At 57.8% G+C, this 17,807-nt stretch overlaps 4 protein-coding genes across 12 annotated transcripts in view; 3 read left to right on the forward strand and 1 right to left on the reverse strand.

The window, feature by feature from the left end:
• The window catches only part of FLNC (filamin C), a 28,883-nt gene extending 23,253 nt beyond the window's left edge, over positions 1 to 5,630 (forward strand). For both annotated transcript variants that reach the window (XM_519364.7, XM_003318778.5), the window contains 10 exons: positions 72 to 194; positions 331 to 573; positions 770 to 1,039; positions 1,132 to 1,269; positions 1,556 to 1,671; positions 2,875 to 3,007; positions 3,102 to 3,278; positions 3,475 to 3,693; positions 4,365 to 4,574; positions 4,693 to 5,630. In XM_519364.7, the coding sequence (XP_519364.3) occupies positions 72 to 194; positions 331 to 573; positions 770 to 1,039; positions 1,132 to 1,269; positions 1,556 to 1,671; positions 2,875 to 3,007; positions 3,102 to 3,278; positions 3,475 to 3,693; positions 4,365 to 4,574; positions 4,693 to 4,880 (1,817 nt within the window). In that variant the 3' untranslated portion in view covers positions 4,881 to 5,630. The remainder of the gene's footprint in view (positions 1 to 71; positions 195 to 330; positions 574 to 769; positions 1,040 to 1,131; positions 1,270 to 1,555; positions 1,672 to 2,874; positions 3,008 to 3,101; positions 3,279 to 3,474; positions 3,694 to 4,364; positions 4,575 to 4,692) is intronic.
• A 3,584-nt stretch (positions 5,631 to 9,214) lies between these two features.
• On the forward strand, positions 9,215 to 12,097 carry ATP6V1F (ATPase H+ transporting V1 subunit F). Its single transcript, NM_001252592.1, has 2 exons — positions 9,215 to 9,408; positions 11,719 to 12,097. The coding sequence occupies exons 1-2, from the start codon at positions 9,251 to 9,253 to the stop codon at positions 11,918 to 11,920; spliced, it is 360 nt and encodes a 119-aa protein (NP_001239521.1). The 5' UTR covers positions 9,215 to 9,250; the 3' UTR covers positions 11,921 to 12,097.
• Positions 12,098 to 12,313: 216 nt separating this feature from the next.
• Positions 12,314 to 15,197, forward strand: SPMIP1 (sperm microtubule inner protein 1). Its single transcript, XM_001142779.7, has 2 exons — positions 12,314 to 13,185; positions 15,021 to 15,197. The coding sequence occupies exons 1-2, from the start codon at positions 12,765 to 12,767 to the stop codon at positions 15,128 to 15,130; spliced, it is 531 nt and encodes a 176-aa protein (XP_001142779.1). The 5' UTR covers positions 12,314 to 12,764; the 3' UTR covers positions 15,131 to 15,197.
• A 1,812-nt stretch (positions 15,198 to 17,009) lies between these two features.
• KCP (kielin cysteine rich BMP regulator) overlaps positions 17,010 to 17,807 on the reverse strand; it is a 41,432-nt gene continuing 40,634 nt past the window's right edge. For all 8 annotated transcript variants that reach the window (XM_016958135.4, XM_016958134.4, XM_016958133.4 and 5 more), the window contains one exon: positions 17,010 to 17,092. Coding sequence is in view for 1 of the 8 variants with exons in the window: in XM_016958134.4 (XP_016813623.3) it covers positions 17,064 to 17,092 (29 nt within the window). In the remaining 7 variants the exon portion in view is untranslated. The remainder of the gene's footprint in view (positions 17,093 to 17,807) is intronic.

A 17,807-nucleotide genomic window follows, 5' to 3' on the forward strand; every position in this document is an offset into this window, starting at 1 on the left:
GTGGCGAGAGACAGGGAGGCCAGGAGGCTGGGGCTCTGAGATTCCTGACCCACCCTTTGTCCCCACTTCAGGAAGCCCCTTCACTGTGAAGGTGACCGGCGAGGGCCGCATGAAGGAGAGCATCACCCGGCGGAGACAGGCACCTTCCATCGCCACCATTGGCAGCACCTGTGACCTCAACCTCAAGATCCCGGGTAGAAGCCTGGAGGACCCTGGGTGGGGCGGGTGGTGGGAGAGGGCTGGCCCGGGCCAGAGCCCACCTGTCGGGCCTCCACCCTGCTTCCTCACCCCTCGCTTCCCTCCCTCACCCTGGCTCCCTTGACCACACAGGAAACTGGTTCCAGATGGTGTCTGCCCAGGAGCGCCTGACACGCACCTTCACACGCAGCAGCCACACCTACACCCGCACGGAGCGCACGGAGATCAGCAAGACGCGGGGCGGGGAGACAAAGCGCGAGGTGCGGGTGGAGGAGTCCACCCAGGTCGGCGGGGACCCCTTCCCTGCTGTGTTTGGGGACTTCCTGGGCCGGGAGCGCCTGGGATCCTTCGGCAGCATCACCCGGCAGCAGGAGGGTGAGCACCGCGCACTGGGCCGGCCGGGTCCTCACGGCGGGATGGGAGGGTGCTGCGGACCAGGCTTGATGCTGGCAGACTGGCCCCGAAGGCCAGGGCGGGTCTGAGCAGAGGAGGAGGTTTAACTGATGGGGGAGGGAAGGGCCAGGGCTAGGAGGAATCCCAGTGTTGCCCTGACATCCCCCAAACCCTGCAGGTGAGGCCAGCTCTCAGGACATGACTGCACAGGTGACCAGCCCATCGGGCAAGATGGAAGCCGCAGAGATCGTCGAGGGCGAGGACAGCGCCTACAGCGTGCGCTTTGTGCCCCAGGAGATGGGGCCCCATACGGTCGCTGTCAAGTACCGTGGCCAGCACGTGCCCGGCAGCCCCTTTCAGTTCACTGTGGGGCCGCTGGGTGAAGGTGGTGCCCACAAGGTGCGGGCCGGAGGCACAGGGCTGGAGCGAGGTGTGGCCGGCGTGCCAGGTAAGGGGCAGGTGGCCAGGAGTGGGGATGAAGTCAGGGCAGCCAGTGTGAGGGGCGATGATGCTGAAGTCCCCTACCTTGCCTGTCCCCAGCCGAGTTCAGCATCTGGACCCGGGAGGCTGGCGCTGGGGGCCTGTCCATTGCTGTGGAGGGTCCTAGCAAAGCGGAGATTGCATTTGAGGATCGCAAAGATGGCTCCTGCGGCGTCTCCTATGTCGTCCAGGAACCAGGTGGGCGTCCACACTGGCAGTGGGGCTGGGCCTGCCTGACCTTCCAGACTGGGTTTCTGCCCACTGGCCAGGCAGGAGATGCTTGGGGCCACAGAACTCCCCTCCCCGGAGCCCCCTGCTCTTCCTCTGCCCCGTCTCCCTCTACCCCACACCCTCAGAAACATGTGTCTGCCTCCAGATCTGAGCACTGACCACAGAGCCTTTCCTGGGATAAGGCCAGGGTGGGGAGGCTCCCGCCCTGCCAACCTCCATCCCGGAACCTGTGCTGACTGGTCTCTCTCCCCAGGTGACTATGAGGTCTCCATCAAGTTCAATGATGAGCACATCCCAGACAGCCCCTTTGTGGTGCCTGTGGCCTCCCTCTCGGATGACGCTCGCCGTCTCACTGTCACCAGCCTCCAGGTTTGTGCCCAGGGTGGGGGTGGAGGGTTTCTGCTATCTGAGAGATGGGCAGGAGTTGAGGACAGCAGGTCCATGGGGCCAGGGATTTAGCAGTGACCTTGGAAGGGCCAGTTAGGAGTCCCTTCTCATAAGGCACGAGGCAGGGCCCTTGGGGACGGTGGGCTCCCACCCTGGGGGCTTGCCCGTGCACTCAGGCATGCCACGCCTCGTTCTGCCTTTCTCAGGGTGTGTCTGCCTGTCCTACTGCCACCTGCCATTTCTTGTTACAGTTTGTTCCACCTTCTGTTGTAAGAATGCTAGATGACAACATTTATAAGAATGAGAGTATAAAATCTATACAAACTAAGAGTAAACCAGTTTGCACAGAGGGTGTGAGAGGCTCCTCTAAAGGGAATGCCTATGGGCTGCAGAGCCTGGGCTGCATCCTCTTCAGGCCACTGGGGGCCTGGCTTGCTTTCTCTTGCTGCTGACTTCTAGAGATGTGGTATGTTCCTTTCATTCTGTCACAGCGGACATGTGCAAGGAAGGCTTTCAGCAAGTCACACTGAAACATGCAAACCAGGGGGCCAGGTGTCCAGGGGACACATTGTAAAGGAGCTTCTGCATAAGGCGCACAGAATGGGCTTCACCCCACCTCCTTCTCCCACGCGCCTCCTGGCTGCCCCTCAGGGTGGTCACATTAGCCCATCCAGAGTCCTTGTGCATCTCCTCCTCCCACTCCTGAACTGGGCTCCCCGATGCAGGCTCCAATCCCTCCCCCAGAGCCCTTCTGTGCTTCTTCTGGTCCTCCCTGTTGATCCACCTTCTCCAGGAAGCTCTCCCAGGCCAGGCCAGTGAAACTCAGCTTCCTACCTCAGAGCTCTCTGGCACCCTCAGCCCACACAGCCCATCAGGCACTTGCCCTCCGCCCTCAGCCTGCCTCACACAGAGTGGGGCCCTTCCTTCCTCAGCCAGGACAGGGCACATCGTCTGTCATCTCCCACACACCAAGCACAGCTAGGATAGCAGGTGCACACATAGGGCTGCATACCGGACCCTGGCTCCTCCTGCTCCCAGGCTGGGCTGGCAGGCAGGGGCCAGGCTGGGCATGGGGTGGCGGCAGCCTTTGGGCTGGGCTTACAGTGAGCACCGTGTGGGGCTTCAGAGAAGACTGCTCCAGCCCCGGCCTCCCAGGAGTCTGAGCATCCTCCGTGGCCTTTGCAGGAGACGGGGCTCAAGGTGAACCAGCCAGCGTCCTTTGCCGTGCAGCTGAACGGTGCCCGGGGCGTGATTGATGCCCGGGTGCACACACCCTCGGGGGCTGTGGAGGAGTGCTACGTCTCTGAGCTGGACAGTGGTGAGCTGGCCCTGCCCCTGCCAACTCCCTTCCAGGCTGGGGCCTTCTGGGGAGGGGAAGGATGGAGGCTAAGCCACCAACCCTTTATCCACAGACAAGCACACCATCCGCTTCATCCCCCACGAGAATGGCGTCCACTCCATCGATGTCAAGTTCAATGGTGCCCACATCCCTGGAAGTCCCTTCAAGATCCGCGTTGGGGAGCAGAGCCAGGCTGGGGACCCAGGCTTGGTGTCAGCCTACGGTCCTGGGCTCGAGGGAGGCACTACCGGTAAGTGCCTGGAGCTGGGGAACAGGGTGACTTCTGGGGGTGCTTGGCCACTAGTCTGGTGCTGCTTTGCTCCAGAGGTAGGGGCCCTGCTTCCTAAGCCAGGAGTCCCCACAGAGGCTGTCCAGGGAGCTGGGGCCCAGTCCCTCTTGGGCCACAAGCCCTTCCTGCCCTCAGCCTTGCTACCTCTGGCCCCCAGGTGTGTCATCAGAGTTCATCGTGAACACCCTGAATGCCGGCTCGGGGGCCTTGTCTGTCACCATTGATGGCCCCTCCAAGGTGCAGCTGGACTGTCGGGAGTGTCCTGAGGGCCATGTGGTCACTTACACTCCCATGGCCCCTGGCAACTACCTCATTGCCATCAAGTACGGTGGCCCCCAGCACATCGTGGGCAGCCCCTTTAAGGCCAAGGTCACTGGTGAGTGCCAGTTTGGGGGAGGTCCACCCAGCCTGCAGCCCAGCCCAGCCTGGAGGGCTCCGGTGGCCACGCACATCTAGGCCATAGTCTGCCCCCAGACATCATGGTCAGTTTACCAGGGCTAGAGGTGGGCCTGGCTCTACACAGTACACGTTCTGTGGAGTCAGGCATGATCATGTAAAAATGCCATTCTTCCTCTCCATCGTGGCCCCTCACTCCTTCAGCTCTGGCCTGCGCTGGCTCCTCAGGCTCTAGCACCACTTTCTTCCCTCCTGGCTTCCCATATTCCTCCGCTCCAAGAAGACACAGTTGGTATTGAGCAAGCTTCCCCTCTTGAGGCTGTCTGTAGGATGAGTTGGGTGGGTGTTCCTTTGTAAAGTGGCTCTTACCCTGTGAGTTAGCCTGAGTTCCCAGACAAAGCCTGCAAGGATGAGGGACGCAGCATCTGAGGCCCCAGCCCTAGGGTGGAGCACCAATTGGAGCTGGCAGCTCAGGGCCCTGGCTGGGAATGAGGCTGTGCTCCTAGAGTGGCCCTTGGAGGAATTTGAGGGGGAGCCTCAAATGCAGGCAGTGAGTCCCACAGAGTGGCAGTGCTGGCCAAGGGTCCCCTGCCTGGGGAAGAACAGGAAGCCCTTCTGACTAGGTTTGTGCCCCCTCCACCCACCCCTCAGGTCCGAGGCTGTCCGGAGGCCACAGCCTTCACGAAACATCCACGGTTCTGGTGGAGACTGTGACCAAGTCCTCCTCAAGCCGGGGCTCCAGCTACAGCTCCATCCCCAAGTTCTCCTCAGATGCCAGCAAGGTGGTGACTCGGGGCCCTGGGCTGTCCCAGGCCTTCGTGGGCCAGAAGAACTCCTTCACCGTGGACTGCAGCAAAGCAGGCAGGTGGCGGGGGGAGGGCGTCTCCCGGGGTGTGAGCAAGAAGCTGTCGGGGAGCAGGGTGTGGGTCACAGTAGGGGACTCCCTGGTGTGAGCCTGTCCCTCTGCCTCCCTCTCCAGGCACCAACATGATGATGGTGGGCGTGCACGGCCCCAAGACCCCCTGTGAGGAGGTGTACGTGAAGCACATGGGGAACCGGGTGTACAATGTCACCTACACTGTCAAGGAGAAAGGGGACTACATCCTCATTGTCAAGTGGGGTGACGAAAGTGTCCCTGGAAGCCCCTTCAAAGTCAAGGTCCCTTGAATCCCAAAAGTGCCTCCCCAGCCTCAGCCCCCACCTCCAGCCACACACACATTACACACACACACACACACAAATGTGCCACACCCAGACACACGCACAGAATCAGACACTACAAACACCTGCCTTGGGGGTGAAGTGAAGGCCCAGCCTCCCCACCCCACCGCGCCCCAGGGGTTGGAGGACCTTGTCTGTGTCAGGACAGTGTCCCTCCCTGGGAATGTGACATGAGGGCAGACTGGAGCCAGGCTCAGGGGCAGAGGCTGGGACACAAGGGGCTGACGAGTGGGCTGCGAGGCCAGGGAAGCCCTGAGTTTTCTGGCGGGGCTGAGCAGTGGGGGAGCCTTGTGTTGTGGGTGTCTGTGTGTGAGGTCACCCTCAAACTGCACTGCCGGCCAGATACCCTCCTGCCCCTGAGGACTTGGTCTGGTCTCTCTGGTGGCTACAACCCCAGAGTTTTAAGGACTTGGAAAGGAAAGCACAATCAGAGAAGAAAACAGCCCCTGAACCAGCAGGAGTGGCCTGGCACATGGACCGGCCCGAGCGATGTGCACTCCACCCAAGCCAGGCTCCCAGGGGGCCTGATTTCTCTCTCACTGTCTCTTTTTTTAAAATGGTTGCACGGCTCTGCCCCATGGGGGGCCTTTTTTACACACTGCGAGGCCCAGCTTTCTAGGGGACTTTTGCACATGTCATGCAGCTCAGCTGGGAGCTGCTTAGGTGGAAAACTCCAAATAAAGTGCGGCTGTCGCAGAGGCTTGGCTGTTCCTTGGGGGTGTGCTCTGTGTGGCTGGCTGCCCTCTGGCCTGCCACACGAAAAACCGGGCCCTGGGGAGGCAGAGGCGGCCTGGCTGTTCCCTGGAAGATTGACCCAAGTCGAGGGAAAGGTCCTGGGGCAGAAGTGAGGTCTGGGATGTTGGCAGAGTGCTTGAAAGAACCGGGGGTGGGGGCTCGGGGATGTGGGAAGGGGTCCCAGCGGGAGGGTTCGTGGAAAGTACAGGGTGTGGATACTGTGTTCTACAGTACTGCCCCAGGACCCCTGGGAGGCCAGTTTCAGTTCAGCCTGACCTCAAGGATGTTTTTCAAATTAAGACTTTAAAACAGTGAGCACTGACTCAAACAGGAATATTCCTCAACCAGCAGGCAGGCAGAACCACCTGCAGACTCAGCACCTTCCCCCTAGTCAGTTCCTGAATCAACTTGGCCTGTTTCATGCCCCTTTCCAGCACTAAGCTTGCACAGGGCCTCCCTCCTGAACTCCTGCACCAGCCCTGCCCTGGCCAGCTCCCTCCAACCTCCCCTCCATGCTGCAGCTTGGCGGGGGGGTCACTTTAAAGATAGTATATGCCCCTCTCTGGTTTAGGGCCATCTGTGACTCCCTCCTGCTCCAGAGTAAAGTCTCCTCTTCCTGACAAGGTCTCCAAGGCCCCCCAGGTTCAGACAGCAGCCTCCCCAGCCATATGAGTTGGGCAGCAAGCCCACTCTCCATTGTACCCTCCACCTCCAACCCCCCTTCATTACCTCTGGGCACCCATGCTGTAATTTGGGCCCTTGCCCGGAAACACCCTTGCCTCCCCACCCTCTTCATCTTCCTGGCCAACAGGAAGTTTTCCTGGACCCCTCCCTACCCCTCCTGGATCAGTGCCCCCAGCTCCCAAACTGCCCTGGGACACATCTCTAGTTGTAGTTACGACCCTGAGCTGTGGCCATGTATCCACGGCTCCTCACCAGATGGAGCTCCCTGGCCCTGGGTGTGAATGAGTGAGTAAATGGGTATGAATGAATAAATGAGCAGCTGAGTAGCTGCAGCAGGGAAAAGAAGTCTTTCATTCAACTGATCCCACAATCTAGACCCACCTGGGCATTTCAGCACATGGTGGTGGGCTTGGCAGAAAAACCCACGAGTCCCCAACTCCTAATCCCTGATCTCCCCACCTCTCTCACCAGGCTCTGTGCTTCCTCCCTCTTCCCTCACACCCTCCCACACACCCATCCTCACTCTCTGCCCCCCTCACCCTCACCCTCACCCCTAGATGTGCTAATTTCCCCCTCAGCTTCGGCTGCCTCCACCTGTGTGTGGCTGATAAGCTCACAGACCTCCAGCCTGCCTGCTTCCAGCCAGCCACAGTGTGGCCCTGGGTGCTGAGCCTTACAGGCCCTTCCTCATTAATCCTCATAACAGCCCTACGAGGGGGGGCTACTACCATCTGAAGAAACCAAGGCCCTGGGAATTTCAGTGATGAGTCTGAAACCGTACCTTTAAGTAGTGGGGCACAGATTGAAACCCAGGTGTGCCCGAATCCCAAGCTTATCACACATACAATCGCTAGACCAGACCACGGGCACGTCTCAAGCACTCCAAACTCACAAACCCCATGCCAGACACCGGGAGTGCTGGTTTGTTAAAAGGGAGGAGGAAAGAGTGGCTCCTTCCCCTTCAGCCTGCTCATCTTACAGAGGTCACTTTCTTGGCAATGTTACTCCCATCCATGTGCTGCACAGGCCAGAAACCTGGAAATCACCCAGGTCTCTCTCTCTACCTCACTCCCCAAACACATCCACTCTGAAACCAGTTTTGTCCTAAATATCTAAATATCTCTCGGCTCTACCTACTTCTCTGCGTTTCCCATTATCACCACCTGAGTCCTGGCCACCATTATCTCTCACAATGGCCTCCCAATTTGGTTTCTCCTCCCTCAGTTTCGCCTCTGCACACAGCACAGTCACAGTGAGTGACAGCTCTAAAACGTAAGTTTGGCGATAGCACTCTCTTACTTGAAATCCCTCAGCAGCTTCAGGATAACTGTCCTCAGGATAACTTCCAGATCTTTTTTTTTTTTTTTTTTTAAGACAGAGTCTCACTCTGTCACCTAGGCTGGAGTGCAGTGGCGCCATCTCAGCACACCGCAACCTCCCTTGCCCGGGTTCAAGCAATTGTCCTGCCTCAGCCTCCCGAGTAGCTGGGACTACAGGCACACACCACCTCACTGGGCTAATTTTTTTTGTATTTTTAGTGGAGACGGGATTTCACCATGTTGGTCAGACTGGTCTCAAACTCCTGACTTCAGGTGATCCACCCGCCTCAGCCTCCCAAAGTGCTGGGATTACAGGCGTGAGCCACCGCGCCCAGCCTGCAGATCCTTTTTTTTTTAGACAGGGTCTCGCTCTGCTGCTCAGGTTTAAGTGCAGTGCCGTGATCATAGCTCACTGTAACCTTGAACTCCTGAGCAAGCCCTGCTGCCTCAGCCTCTCGAGTACCTGGAACTATAAGTGTGCACCACCACGCCTGGCTAATTTTTTTTCTTTTTTTTTTTTTTTTTTTGAGACAGAGTCTCGCTCTGTCACCCGGGCTGGAGTGCAATGGCACAATCTCGGCTCACTGCAACCTCCGCTTCCCGGGTTGAAGCAATTCTCCTGCCTCAGCCTCTCGAGTAGCTGGGACTACAGGCGCCCACAACCACGCCCGGCTAATTTTTTGTATTTTTAGTAGAGACGGGTTTTCGCCATGTTGGCCAGGCTGGTCTCAAACTCCTGACCTCAGGTGATCCACCTGCCTCAGCCTCCCAAAGTGCTGGGATTACAGGCGTGGCGTGAGCCACCATGCCTGGCCTTACCAATTATTTAACTTTCCTTGAAGGCCCTACGCTCTCTAGTCAGTACGCCTTTGCACATGCTGTTCCTCTGCCTAGAACACCGTCTTGTCCTCACTTCTAGCCCCTTCATCCTGCAGGTCCTTCAGGTCTCAGCTTAGATCTGAAGCAAGCTTCTTGGGGAAGGGTTCTTTGGACGCCCCCTCTCTCCATGGGTTAGTTGCCATGGATGTGTGCTTCCATATACTTTTCACATTCTAACCATTAACACACAGCTTTGTAGTCGCCTGTTCCCTTGACTTTCCACCTCACTAGGCAGTATCATCATTAACTTTTGCATTCCTTTAACTGAACAAACGTGTGTTACTTGTGAACTATGTGTCATAGTTACACACATACATACACGATAAAGACCCAGATCCTGCCCTTGAGATGAGTAACTGCGTCTCTTCTCTGGGGTCTCGGCGTCTAACAGCGTCAGGTCCAAAGCGCTTGTTGAACGAATGAACCAAGGAACGAGTGAATGAACGAATGAATGCCCGCGAAGGACGTGGTGCCGCGCGGTCTTCTGGGAATCGTAGTCCCCTGGTTCGGGCCTGTCTTTACGGCGCAGGCGTATTCACATGGAGGCCGTGTTGCTGTTAATGCGCATGTCCCGGAATGCGGCTGGGAGGACTGCGCATGCTCGAAGGGTGGGGGTTGAGGCCGACGGGGCGCCGTGCGGCGGAGGCGGGGTTTCAGTGGCTTCTGGTGCTCTAGGGTGAGCTCTGCCCGGCTGCAGGGATGGCGGGGAGGGGTAAGCTCATCGCAGTGATCGGAGACGAGGACACGGTGACTGGTTTCCTGCTGGGCGGCATAGGGGAGCTTAACAAGAACCGCCATCCCAATTTCCTGGTGGTGGAGAAGGATACAACCATCAATGAGATCGAAGACACTTTCCGGTACGGTACCGCGCGAGGCCTGAACGGGCCCTTCTGCTGCTCGGTGGAGTGCGGGGCGAGGCTGGAGGCTGCCCGGACGGGGGTGAGGGGACGATCCTGAAAGTCCTTCCGCCCTTCCGGAGCGGAGGCCTCCGCGCCCCAAGTTCCCGTTTGGGGCTCGGTGGGACAGAAGCTGTATCAGGTCCACGAGCCCCCCCACCTCACATGATCGTGTGTCATGAAAGAAGGGGAACAGAGCTCGTGACAGCCTAGACAGTGGGCTTGGACTTTGTTCTGCTTTCTCCTCCTTTAGAGGCTCACCATCGTCCCGTAAGGCAGGGATGATTTTTGTCCTACTCACAGGTGAGAAAACTAAAGCTCGGAGAGGGTAAGGCACACACTAAAGTTACGAGTCGGCAGAGGCAGAGCTAGAATTTGAACCCAATCCCAACCCTTTCTGCCTCCGGTAAGCCAGGTACACACTCTTTGCAGGTCTCCTCAGGCGGCCTCGGAATTTCCTTGTAGTCTTGAGCACAGTAGGCAGAAATGTCGGGACTGTGAGAGCCTTCTGCTAAGACCTTGCACTCAAGCCCTCACTGCCTGCCTTAGGTCAGAGTGTGGGTGCAGACATGCTTTTAATCCACCAGGGGTCCTGGTGACTGGAATTAAGGATACCAGCCTCCTATTTTATTCCTCACCCCTTCTCCAGGGCCCCTGTACCAAGTCTCAGGAATAAACCACTCACCTGTTTCCCCCAAACAGTCCAGCCCAGGGCTGCTGGCTGAGACTGGTTCCTGCTGCCTGGTGTATTAGGTAGTCCCTGACCTGGGAGGCTGTTATCTGCCGATCTCTAAGCTGTCTGGTAAAGTGACCCAAGTTATCATGGGAGAAGGACAAATTTTACTTCAAGAATTTTTTATGTTTCCAACCAAAAGGGACCTCAGAGATCAAATCTAACCCAGTGACTGGCAGGGGGTGGGTGCTCAGTAGGTAATTTTTAATCAGTAAATAAACGAATGAGTCTGGGTGCAGTGGCTCACGCCTGTAATCCCAACAGTTTTGGAGGCCGAGGCGGGTGGATCACCTGAGCTCGGGAGTTTGAGACTAGCCTGACCAATATGGTGAAACCCCATTTCTACTAAAAATACAAAAATTAGCCAGGCGTGGTGGCGGGTGCCTGTAATCCCAACAAATCAGGAGGCTGAGGAAGGAGAATTGCTTGAACCTGGGAGGTGGAGACTGCAGTGAGCCGAGATCCACCACTGCACTCCAGCCTGGGCGACAGAGGGAGACCCTGTCTCAAAAAAATAAAAATAAAATAAACAAATGAATGGGTGGGTGACCACAGGAGAGAAGGAGCACAAGGCCAGGTTCTTTTTGTGCAGAAAGTGTGATTCCTTCATCAAGGTGTCCTCTTCCTAGCTTGTGATCTTGGTTCATGCCAAAGTTTCCCTCTGACCCCTCCACCGCCCTCATCAGCATAGACCTTGAGGCCTTCAGTGGTCTCATCAGCCCTATTTTTAAATAATTTGTTTTCTTTTTAAAAGTTAATGTGTCTTTTTTTTTTTTTTTTTTTTTCTGAGACAGGGTCTCACTCCTGTCACCCAGGCTGGATTGCAGTGGCGTGATCGCAGCTCACTGCGGCCTCGACTTCCCAGGCTCAAGTGATTCTCCCACCTCAGCTTCCTAAATAGCTGGGACTACAGCTTCCCAAGTAGCTGGCACATGCCGCCACATCCAGCCATTTTTTTTGTGTGTGTATATATATAGATAGATAGATAGATCCGCCACATCCAGCCATTTTTTTGTGTGTGTATATATAGATAGAGAGAGAGAGAAGGAGATGGGGGTCTCACTGTGTGGCCCATTCTGGTCTCAAACTCCTGGGTTCAAGCGATCCACCTGCCTCAGCCTCCCAAAGTGCTGGGATTACAGGCGTGAGCCATCACAGCTGGCCTTCAGTATCTGCACATAAAAAGGGATCTGCATACATATAATCTTATCCTTCCCCTTTCTGACACATCACTGCATATTGAATACACCAGTGTGCACCCTAATCAATCTTCATTACCAGTTCACTTGGAAGCCTTCCGGGCCGTGTTGTAGAAGCCAACCCTAATCAGCGTGACCCCCCGCTTTGGGATGAAATTGATTCTAGATAGGGTTGACAGAGGGTTGAGCGTGGCAGCCTTTCCCCTTGTCCTCTGTGCCCTCTGGGTCATGCTCATTCCCCTCCACAGCCCAGCCCAACAACTCGGAGAGGGCTGCCTGGGTAGGAGAGACGGCAGCCCCCAGAGCTGTCCTGGACTCCCTTCTCATCTCTCCCCACAGGCAATTTCTAAACCGGGATGACATTGGCATCATCCTCATCAACCAGTACATCGCAGAGATGGTGCGGCATGCCCTGGACGCCCACCAGCAGTCCATCCCCGCTGTCCTGGAGATCCCCTCCAAGGAGCACCCATATGACGCCGCCAAGGACTCCATCCTGCGCAGGGCCAGGGGCATGTTCACTGCCGAAGACCTGCGCTAGGGGACTCCTCATAGCCCTCAGCCCTTCCCTCGTTTCCAGGCCTCTCCCCAGGCTTGCCATCAGCCTTCTTTACTTTTTGAGCCTCTGATTTCCAATTCCCTGCTCCTTCCCACTCCATTAAGAGGCTAGGTGAGGCGCTTCTAGGTTGCTGGGGCTCTGCTGTTAAAATCAAAGCTGGTTAAGGAACAGGAAGCCTGACCATCTCCCTCCACTACCTCTTCCCTGTGCTGTTACACAGTGTCATTGTTGATGTTAAATTAAAGTCATATTCTTGCTTCTCTCCAGACGGGTTGGGTGCTGGAAAGGACACGTGTGGGGTGAGGCCATGGGGCAGATTCGGTTGGCAAGGATGGAAAAGGTGCTGCCAAAGACAGGCATAGAAGAGCTGGCCCAGGAGGATTGTGCCGGGAGGCAGAACTCAAGGACTGGTCCTTGGATCAGAGAAGACCAGCTCTGGTCTGGGGAGGAATGGGAGGAGGCTTGAGCCCAGCTCCTGCCTCCCCTACCTTGCTCGGCATTGGGCTGGGAAGGGGGCCAGATCCAAAGGACAGAAGCAGAAAGCACACGAAACCTGGGAGCCTGTGATGCCAGATCCCGCGTGGGCCCTGCGGGAGTTTTGGGGAGCAGGGCTCTTAACCAGTGGGCCCTGGCCTCAGGCTGCCTCAGGAAGCCAGGCTCATGGGGTCTGCTGGGGGCATGGCAAGTAGAACCCTGGCCCTGTGTGAGGTGAGGCATGGTTGCCAGGTGACTGTGCCTGGGCAGCCACTCGCCGTCAGAAGCACTCTGCTTGCTGTGCTCACCCCTCAGCTGTGGCCACCCTGGTGCCACTCCTTCCCTGGCCACCATGTCACGGCAGCTCAACATAGACACGTTACGGCAGAACTTCTGGAAGGAGGAATATCTGAGGGAAAAGATGTTGCGCTGTGAATGGTACCGCAAGTATGGGTTGATGGTGAAGGCCAAGCAGAAGGCTAAGGCCGCAGGCCGCCTGCCCCTCAAACTGCCCACCCTGCACCCCAAAGCCCCACTCTCACCCCCACCCGCCCCCAAGTCAGCCCCTTCCAAGGTGCCCAGCCCTGTCCCAGAGGCGCCTTTTCAGTCGGAAATGTACCCGGTACCACCTATCACCCGAGCCCTGCTGTATGAAGGCATCTCCCACGACTTCCAGGGGCGCTACCGCTACCTCAACACTCGAAAACTGGACATGCCAGAGACGCGATACCTCTTCCCCGTCACCACCAGCTTCACGTATGGCTGGCAGCTGGGTGAGCCCAACCTCTTGGAAATCACCTCAAAAACAGAGCACTAGCCATGTGCTAGGGAGTGGGCATCCTGGTGAAGGGTCCAGACCATAAACAGAGCAAGGAGATGGCCAAGAAGTGTCGACACGTTCCACAGAACTAGGGAGTGGCGGTGGGCAGGGAGGCAGCGGCCATGTGCTGCTATTTATTGGATTGTCAGGAAAGGCCTTTCTGAGGACCCGAGGCTGAGAGCCAGATGATAAGGATGGGTTTGGATTTTATTTGTTGTGCAGGGAAGCTGATGGAGGGTTCTAAGCAGATTTCAAGAGTGACACTGGTGAACCTTTTAAAAAGTCACCCTGACCTGTATGTAGGCAGTGGCTTTTTCAGGGGAAATGGTAGAATCTGGCACATGAGTTGGGCATCTGTTTTGTTACCCTGTGGTAGTGGCCTGAGGGATCAGCAATAGAGCTGAAATCAATTCAGGATGTTTTGGGGGAAGACTCGGTGGAACTCACCCATGGATAGAATGTGAGAATAAGGGGAAGAGAGATCAATCACCCAGGTGTTTAGCTAAAGCTGCAGTGACAGGGAAGACTGGGAGAGGTCAGGGCTGGAGCGTGCATGAACAGGTCCTATTTAGCCATGTGTGTTTGGCTATGTTATGCTTGAAGTGTCTGTAGGGTGGCTGTGTCTATAAGTCTGGATTAAAGTCAGAGCTGAAGATGCAAATTCGGAGGTCATTTGAATATAGGTGCTTTTTTTTTTTCTTTTTCTTTTTGAAACAGTCTGACTCTGTCACCCAGGCTGGAATGCAGTGGCACGATCTTGGCTCACTGCAACCTCTGCCTCCCAGGTTCAAGAGATTCTTCTGCCTCAGCCTCCCAAGTAGCTGGGACTACAGGCGTGTGTCACCACGCCCAGCTAATTTTTGTTTTTTTAGTAGAGACAGGGTTTCACCATATTGGCCAGGCTGGTCTCGAACTGCTGACCTCGTAATCTGCCTGTCTCGGCCTCCCAAAGTGCTGGGATTACAGGCATGAGCCACCGCCCGGCCTATAGGTGCTATTTAAATCCATGAGATCTAGGGAGCTCAAGTTGCTGGAATCTGATGGGAGTGGGGGCAGGAGGGCTGAGCCAGAGGGGGTAGGGGATGTCATTGGCAGGAAGCCTGTCCATCTCGGCTGAGTCTTTTTTCTGTGAGGTTGAGTCAAGGCCATCAGCGGGGAGGGAGCTGAGCTGAGGCAGTGGAGTAACTAGAGATGAAGAGGAAAGGTGTGGAACAGGCATGTGCCAGGCAGGGCTGCTGGGCGATGTTGCTGCACATCCCATTGCTGTCTGTGCTCATGAATGTCAAGTGAGACTCCTCAGCCCTGTACCCTTCTCCAGCTGCTTGAGTGTCTTGCAGAAAAGGTGGATGGTTGGGGATTGACTCAGTTGAGATTTTGCCCCCAAACATCCCTTTCCCCCAGGCCCCTAAAGGGGAAGTCAGGGAAATAACTTTCTAACAAAAGCAGGAGGCGAGCCCTAGAAGGGGGGAGCAGGAGGCCGAAGGAAATCTCATCTCTCCACAGTCTGTCCCTGTGACAAGCAGGCTAGGGTGGCCCCCCTCCCTGCAGGTAGAGGATCCTGAAGCTAGGGTAATGATGGCAGATGGCAGATGGCTGCTGTATCCTGGCATCCAGCCAGCTCCCAGTATTTGCCCATAGCTCCCATTCCTCCAAAGCACTTTCTATTTCTTCCCACAAAGTGGCTACTCCACTGACGGATTCCTAGGGCTGTGCAGACAGACAGGGCTCCCATGCTCTGCGTGTCCCTCCCTCAGGAACCCATGCTTGGCCTCTGACATCTTTTCCCAGGCCCCCCAGTGAAGCAAGAACTGGTCTCCTGCAAGATGTGCCGCATTGAGTCATTCTTCCGCAAGAACGGGGCCTTCGCACTGCTTGATCCCCGAGACCTGGCCCTCTGACCGTGGGCCAGGTGTGGGCTTAGGGGAGGGAAGAAGAAATAACAGGCCTCCTGGTGGGGCAAAGCTGCTGTGTGTGTCTGTGCCCCTCTGCTCTCCCTGTCCCTGAGGTTGCATTCAGGCCTTTCTGAAACTATCTGACCTGCAAGTTGCCCTCTTGCTTTTTCCGTAACCCTCATCTCTTTAATCATCCCTTTGAGGACCCAGCAATGACCAGAGGGGGCTGGGAAAGGCGAGCACTACTTCGCAGGCACGGGATCCTCAGCACCAGGGGAACACAGTAGTTCCAGGAAGTTCTGGGTGTTCCTGGGGAGAGAGCGGCTTGTCATTTCGGAGGCCAGGGAAAGGGGCCTCCTGCCACCGCCACACCCCTCCTTGCCCGCCCCTCACCTGGCCCCGAGGGCCCGCAGCCGCTCGGTCCTCTCCCGATGCATTTGCTCCAGCTGCTCCCGCAGGGCGCGCCGCCGCCCAGCCGCGTCCTCCTGGTGGTGCAGAGCGCTGAGCGTCCGCGGCTCAGTGGGGCGGGCGGGGCAGCACCTGGCACACCTGCCCCTCGCGCCCCGCCGAGTCACTGCCAGAGTGCAGTGCGCTCACTTCAAAGGGACCCGGGCGCGCCAAGCTCGGCCCCTGCCCCGCGCAGGCTCCTTGTGGCCCCACCTCCTTCTAGGGGTCTTGCCTGTGGCGGGAGTTGAGCCGGACTGGGCGGGAGCCCCACGGGGTGATCCCGGCAGTGGCGGTTCCTGGCGATGTGGAGGCGTTCCAGGACCTGCAGAGGCGGCAGTCAGCGTCCGGCCGCCCCTCGGTGCCCCGCCCGCTCCAGGCAGGCCCCGATCCCGGCGTGGGGACACACCCGGAGCCGCTGCTGCTCACGGTCCCGCCGGCGGCGCCGCCGCCTGGCCGCGCTGTGCAGCTCCAGCAGCCGCTGCAGAGCCGTCACCTGCTGCGCCGCGCTTAAGCCCGCAGGCGCCTTGGCGGTGCTGAGGGGCGCTGGCCACGCGGCCATCAAGGCCTTAGGACGCTCAGGGCCGCCCCCACCCGACCCCGGAGGGCACCCAGAAGCCAAGCCTGGCCCACCTCCTGCTCCCCCGGGGCGGGGCCCACTCCAGGGCCCTGCAGCCCGTGCGGATCGCGCTCCAGGCCTGGGGGCCCCCGGAGAGCCCCGAGGAGCCCCTGCTGCCCGGATACCTCGGCGCGCAGGGTCGCTGGCATCTCGGCTCCGGCTCCGCGACCTGGGAGCCGCCGCCGGGCCGGGGGCTTCGGGCCCGTAAGCGCAGCCCACGCCCCCTCCCGGGCGGCCCCCAGCTTTGCCACCGCCGGTGCTGACCTTTGTGTCTCGCCTTTGATCATGCTCTGCGTCAGCGTGGTAGTCCTTCTCCGGAGGTTTGGGCTCTCCCTGCACACAGGCTTTGGAGTCTGTGCTTTCAGGGACCCGCAGGGGTCCCTCGGATGGCTATGGGGGTCGCCTTCCTCTGGGGGCTGCACAGTGGCCTCTCCGGGAGCCACCTCCCAGGCTTGTGAGATATTGCCTTCCCAAGACCGCAGCATCTTCTTCCCTGGACTCTGGGGACTCGCCTTTCCCTGGCATTTAGGACTAAATTCTCTTCGACTCCTCCCTCTGACCCTGAGGAACCCTTGGGCTCTGGCCCCCGTGTGTCTTCACCCTCTTGACTCTGAGGAGCATCTTTGATCTCGCCCCGGGAGGCCTCCGCCCTCTTACGCTGAGGGGTCTCTGCTTTCTGATCCTGAGGGTCCTCCTCTCTCAGACTCAGGGGTGTCCATCCTTGGTGGTCTTTGAAGTTCTGCTCTCTCCTGGCCCAGGTGCGGGTCCGAGCCCAGCCCTTCAAGGGCATCTTGGGAAGGCAGGTTTTGGGAGGGCAGGTCCCCCGGCCCAGGGGTCCCGGGAGTGAGCTTTCTTTTCTGGGTCTCAGGCTCTGCCTCACTCCTCTCTTCCCTCTGGGCCAGGTCCTGGAAAGGAAAAGCACTTTGGGCCCAGGTTTGAGAGGGAACCTGCAGACCCCTGGGGCCAGCCTTTGCCTGATTCCTGAATTTGTTAAAGCCATTTTATGTAGTGTGGAAGGTGCTTCACTGAAGAGCCTCCCCCTCACCCCAGCAGCCTCCTCCCAGGCAGACCCACCCCTGCCATCCCCAACCTGAGACCCTTGACCTTTTCACCTTGCACTCTGAGCTACCTGGCACCCCAAAGCTCCTCCTGGTAGTGGGGTTGAGCTCTTGTAAGGAGCCTGAGGAAGAAAGACCAGTATTGGGAGCTCATGTCCCAGCCCCTCATGCACAGTTCACCTAGACTAGAGCCAGGAAGTTTAGGGAGTCCCAGTGCATGGCTAGGGGTGCCCTGAGGGCGCTGTCCGAACCTCAGGCTGTCACAGTTCATCAATCAGCCAGCCATGCACCTGTCAGGTGTGCCTGCCAACAGCCTGCCCCATCTTTCTCATCCTCCCAGCCAAGGCAGACCACTCCAGAGGGACCTGCACAGCCCCTTCCTCAAGACCACCACAGGAGGCCTGGGAGTGAGAAGGGTCACGGTGCTGGGTGCCTGGGTTCCTCAGCACCGGCCACTCCCACTTTGCCCTGGTGTGCCCATCAGGCCCAGAGAAGAAACCCGCTCTGGGCGTCTTACTTTTTACTCTTATTCAGAAAAACCTTCCTTAGCCTTTTCTTTGTT

This window comes from Pan troglodytes, chromosome 6 (genome assembly GCF_028858775.2).
Source record: "Pan troglodytes isolate AG18354 chromosome 6, NHGRI_mPanTro3-v2.0_pri, whole genome shotgun sequence".
Lineage (NCBI taxonomy): Eukaryota > Metazoa > Chordata > Mammalia > Primates > Hominidae > Pan > Pan troglodytes.

Bases quoted from the DNA above. Each gene is read 5' to 3' on its own strand.
- SPMIP1 (XM_001142779.7), top strand. From the start codon at position 12,765: ATGTCACGGCAGCTCAACATAGACACGTTACGGCAGAACTTCTGGAAG. The intron at 13,186-15,020 runs GTGAGCCCAACC...ATCTTTTCCCAG, and splicing joins CACGTATGGCTGGCAGCTGG to GCCCCCCAGTGAAGCAAGAA.
- ATP6V1F (NM_001252592.1), top strand. From the start codon at position 9,251: ATGGCGGGGAGGGGTAAGCTCATCGCAGTGATCGGAGACGAGGACACG. The intron at 9,409-11,718 runs GTACGGTACCGC...CTCTCCCCACAG, and splicing joins GAGATCGAAGACACTTTCCG to GCAATTTCTAAACCGGGATG.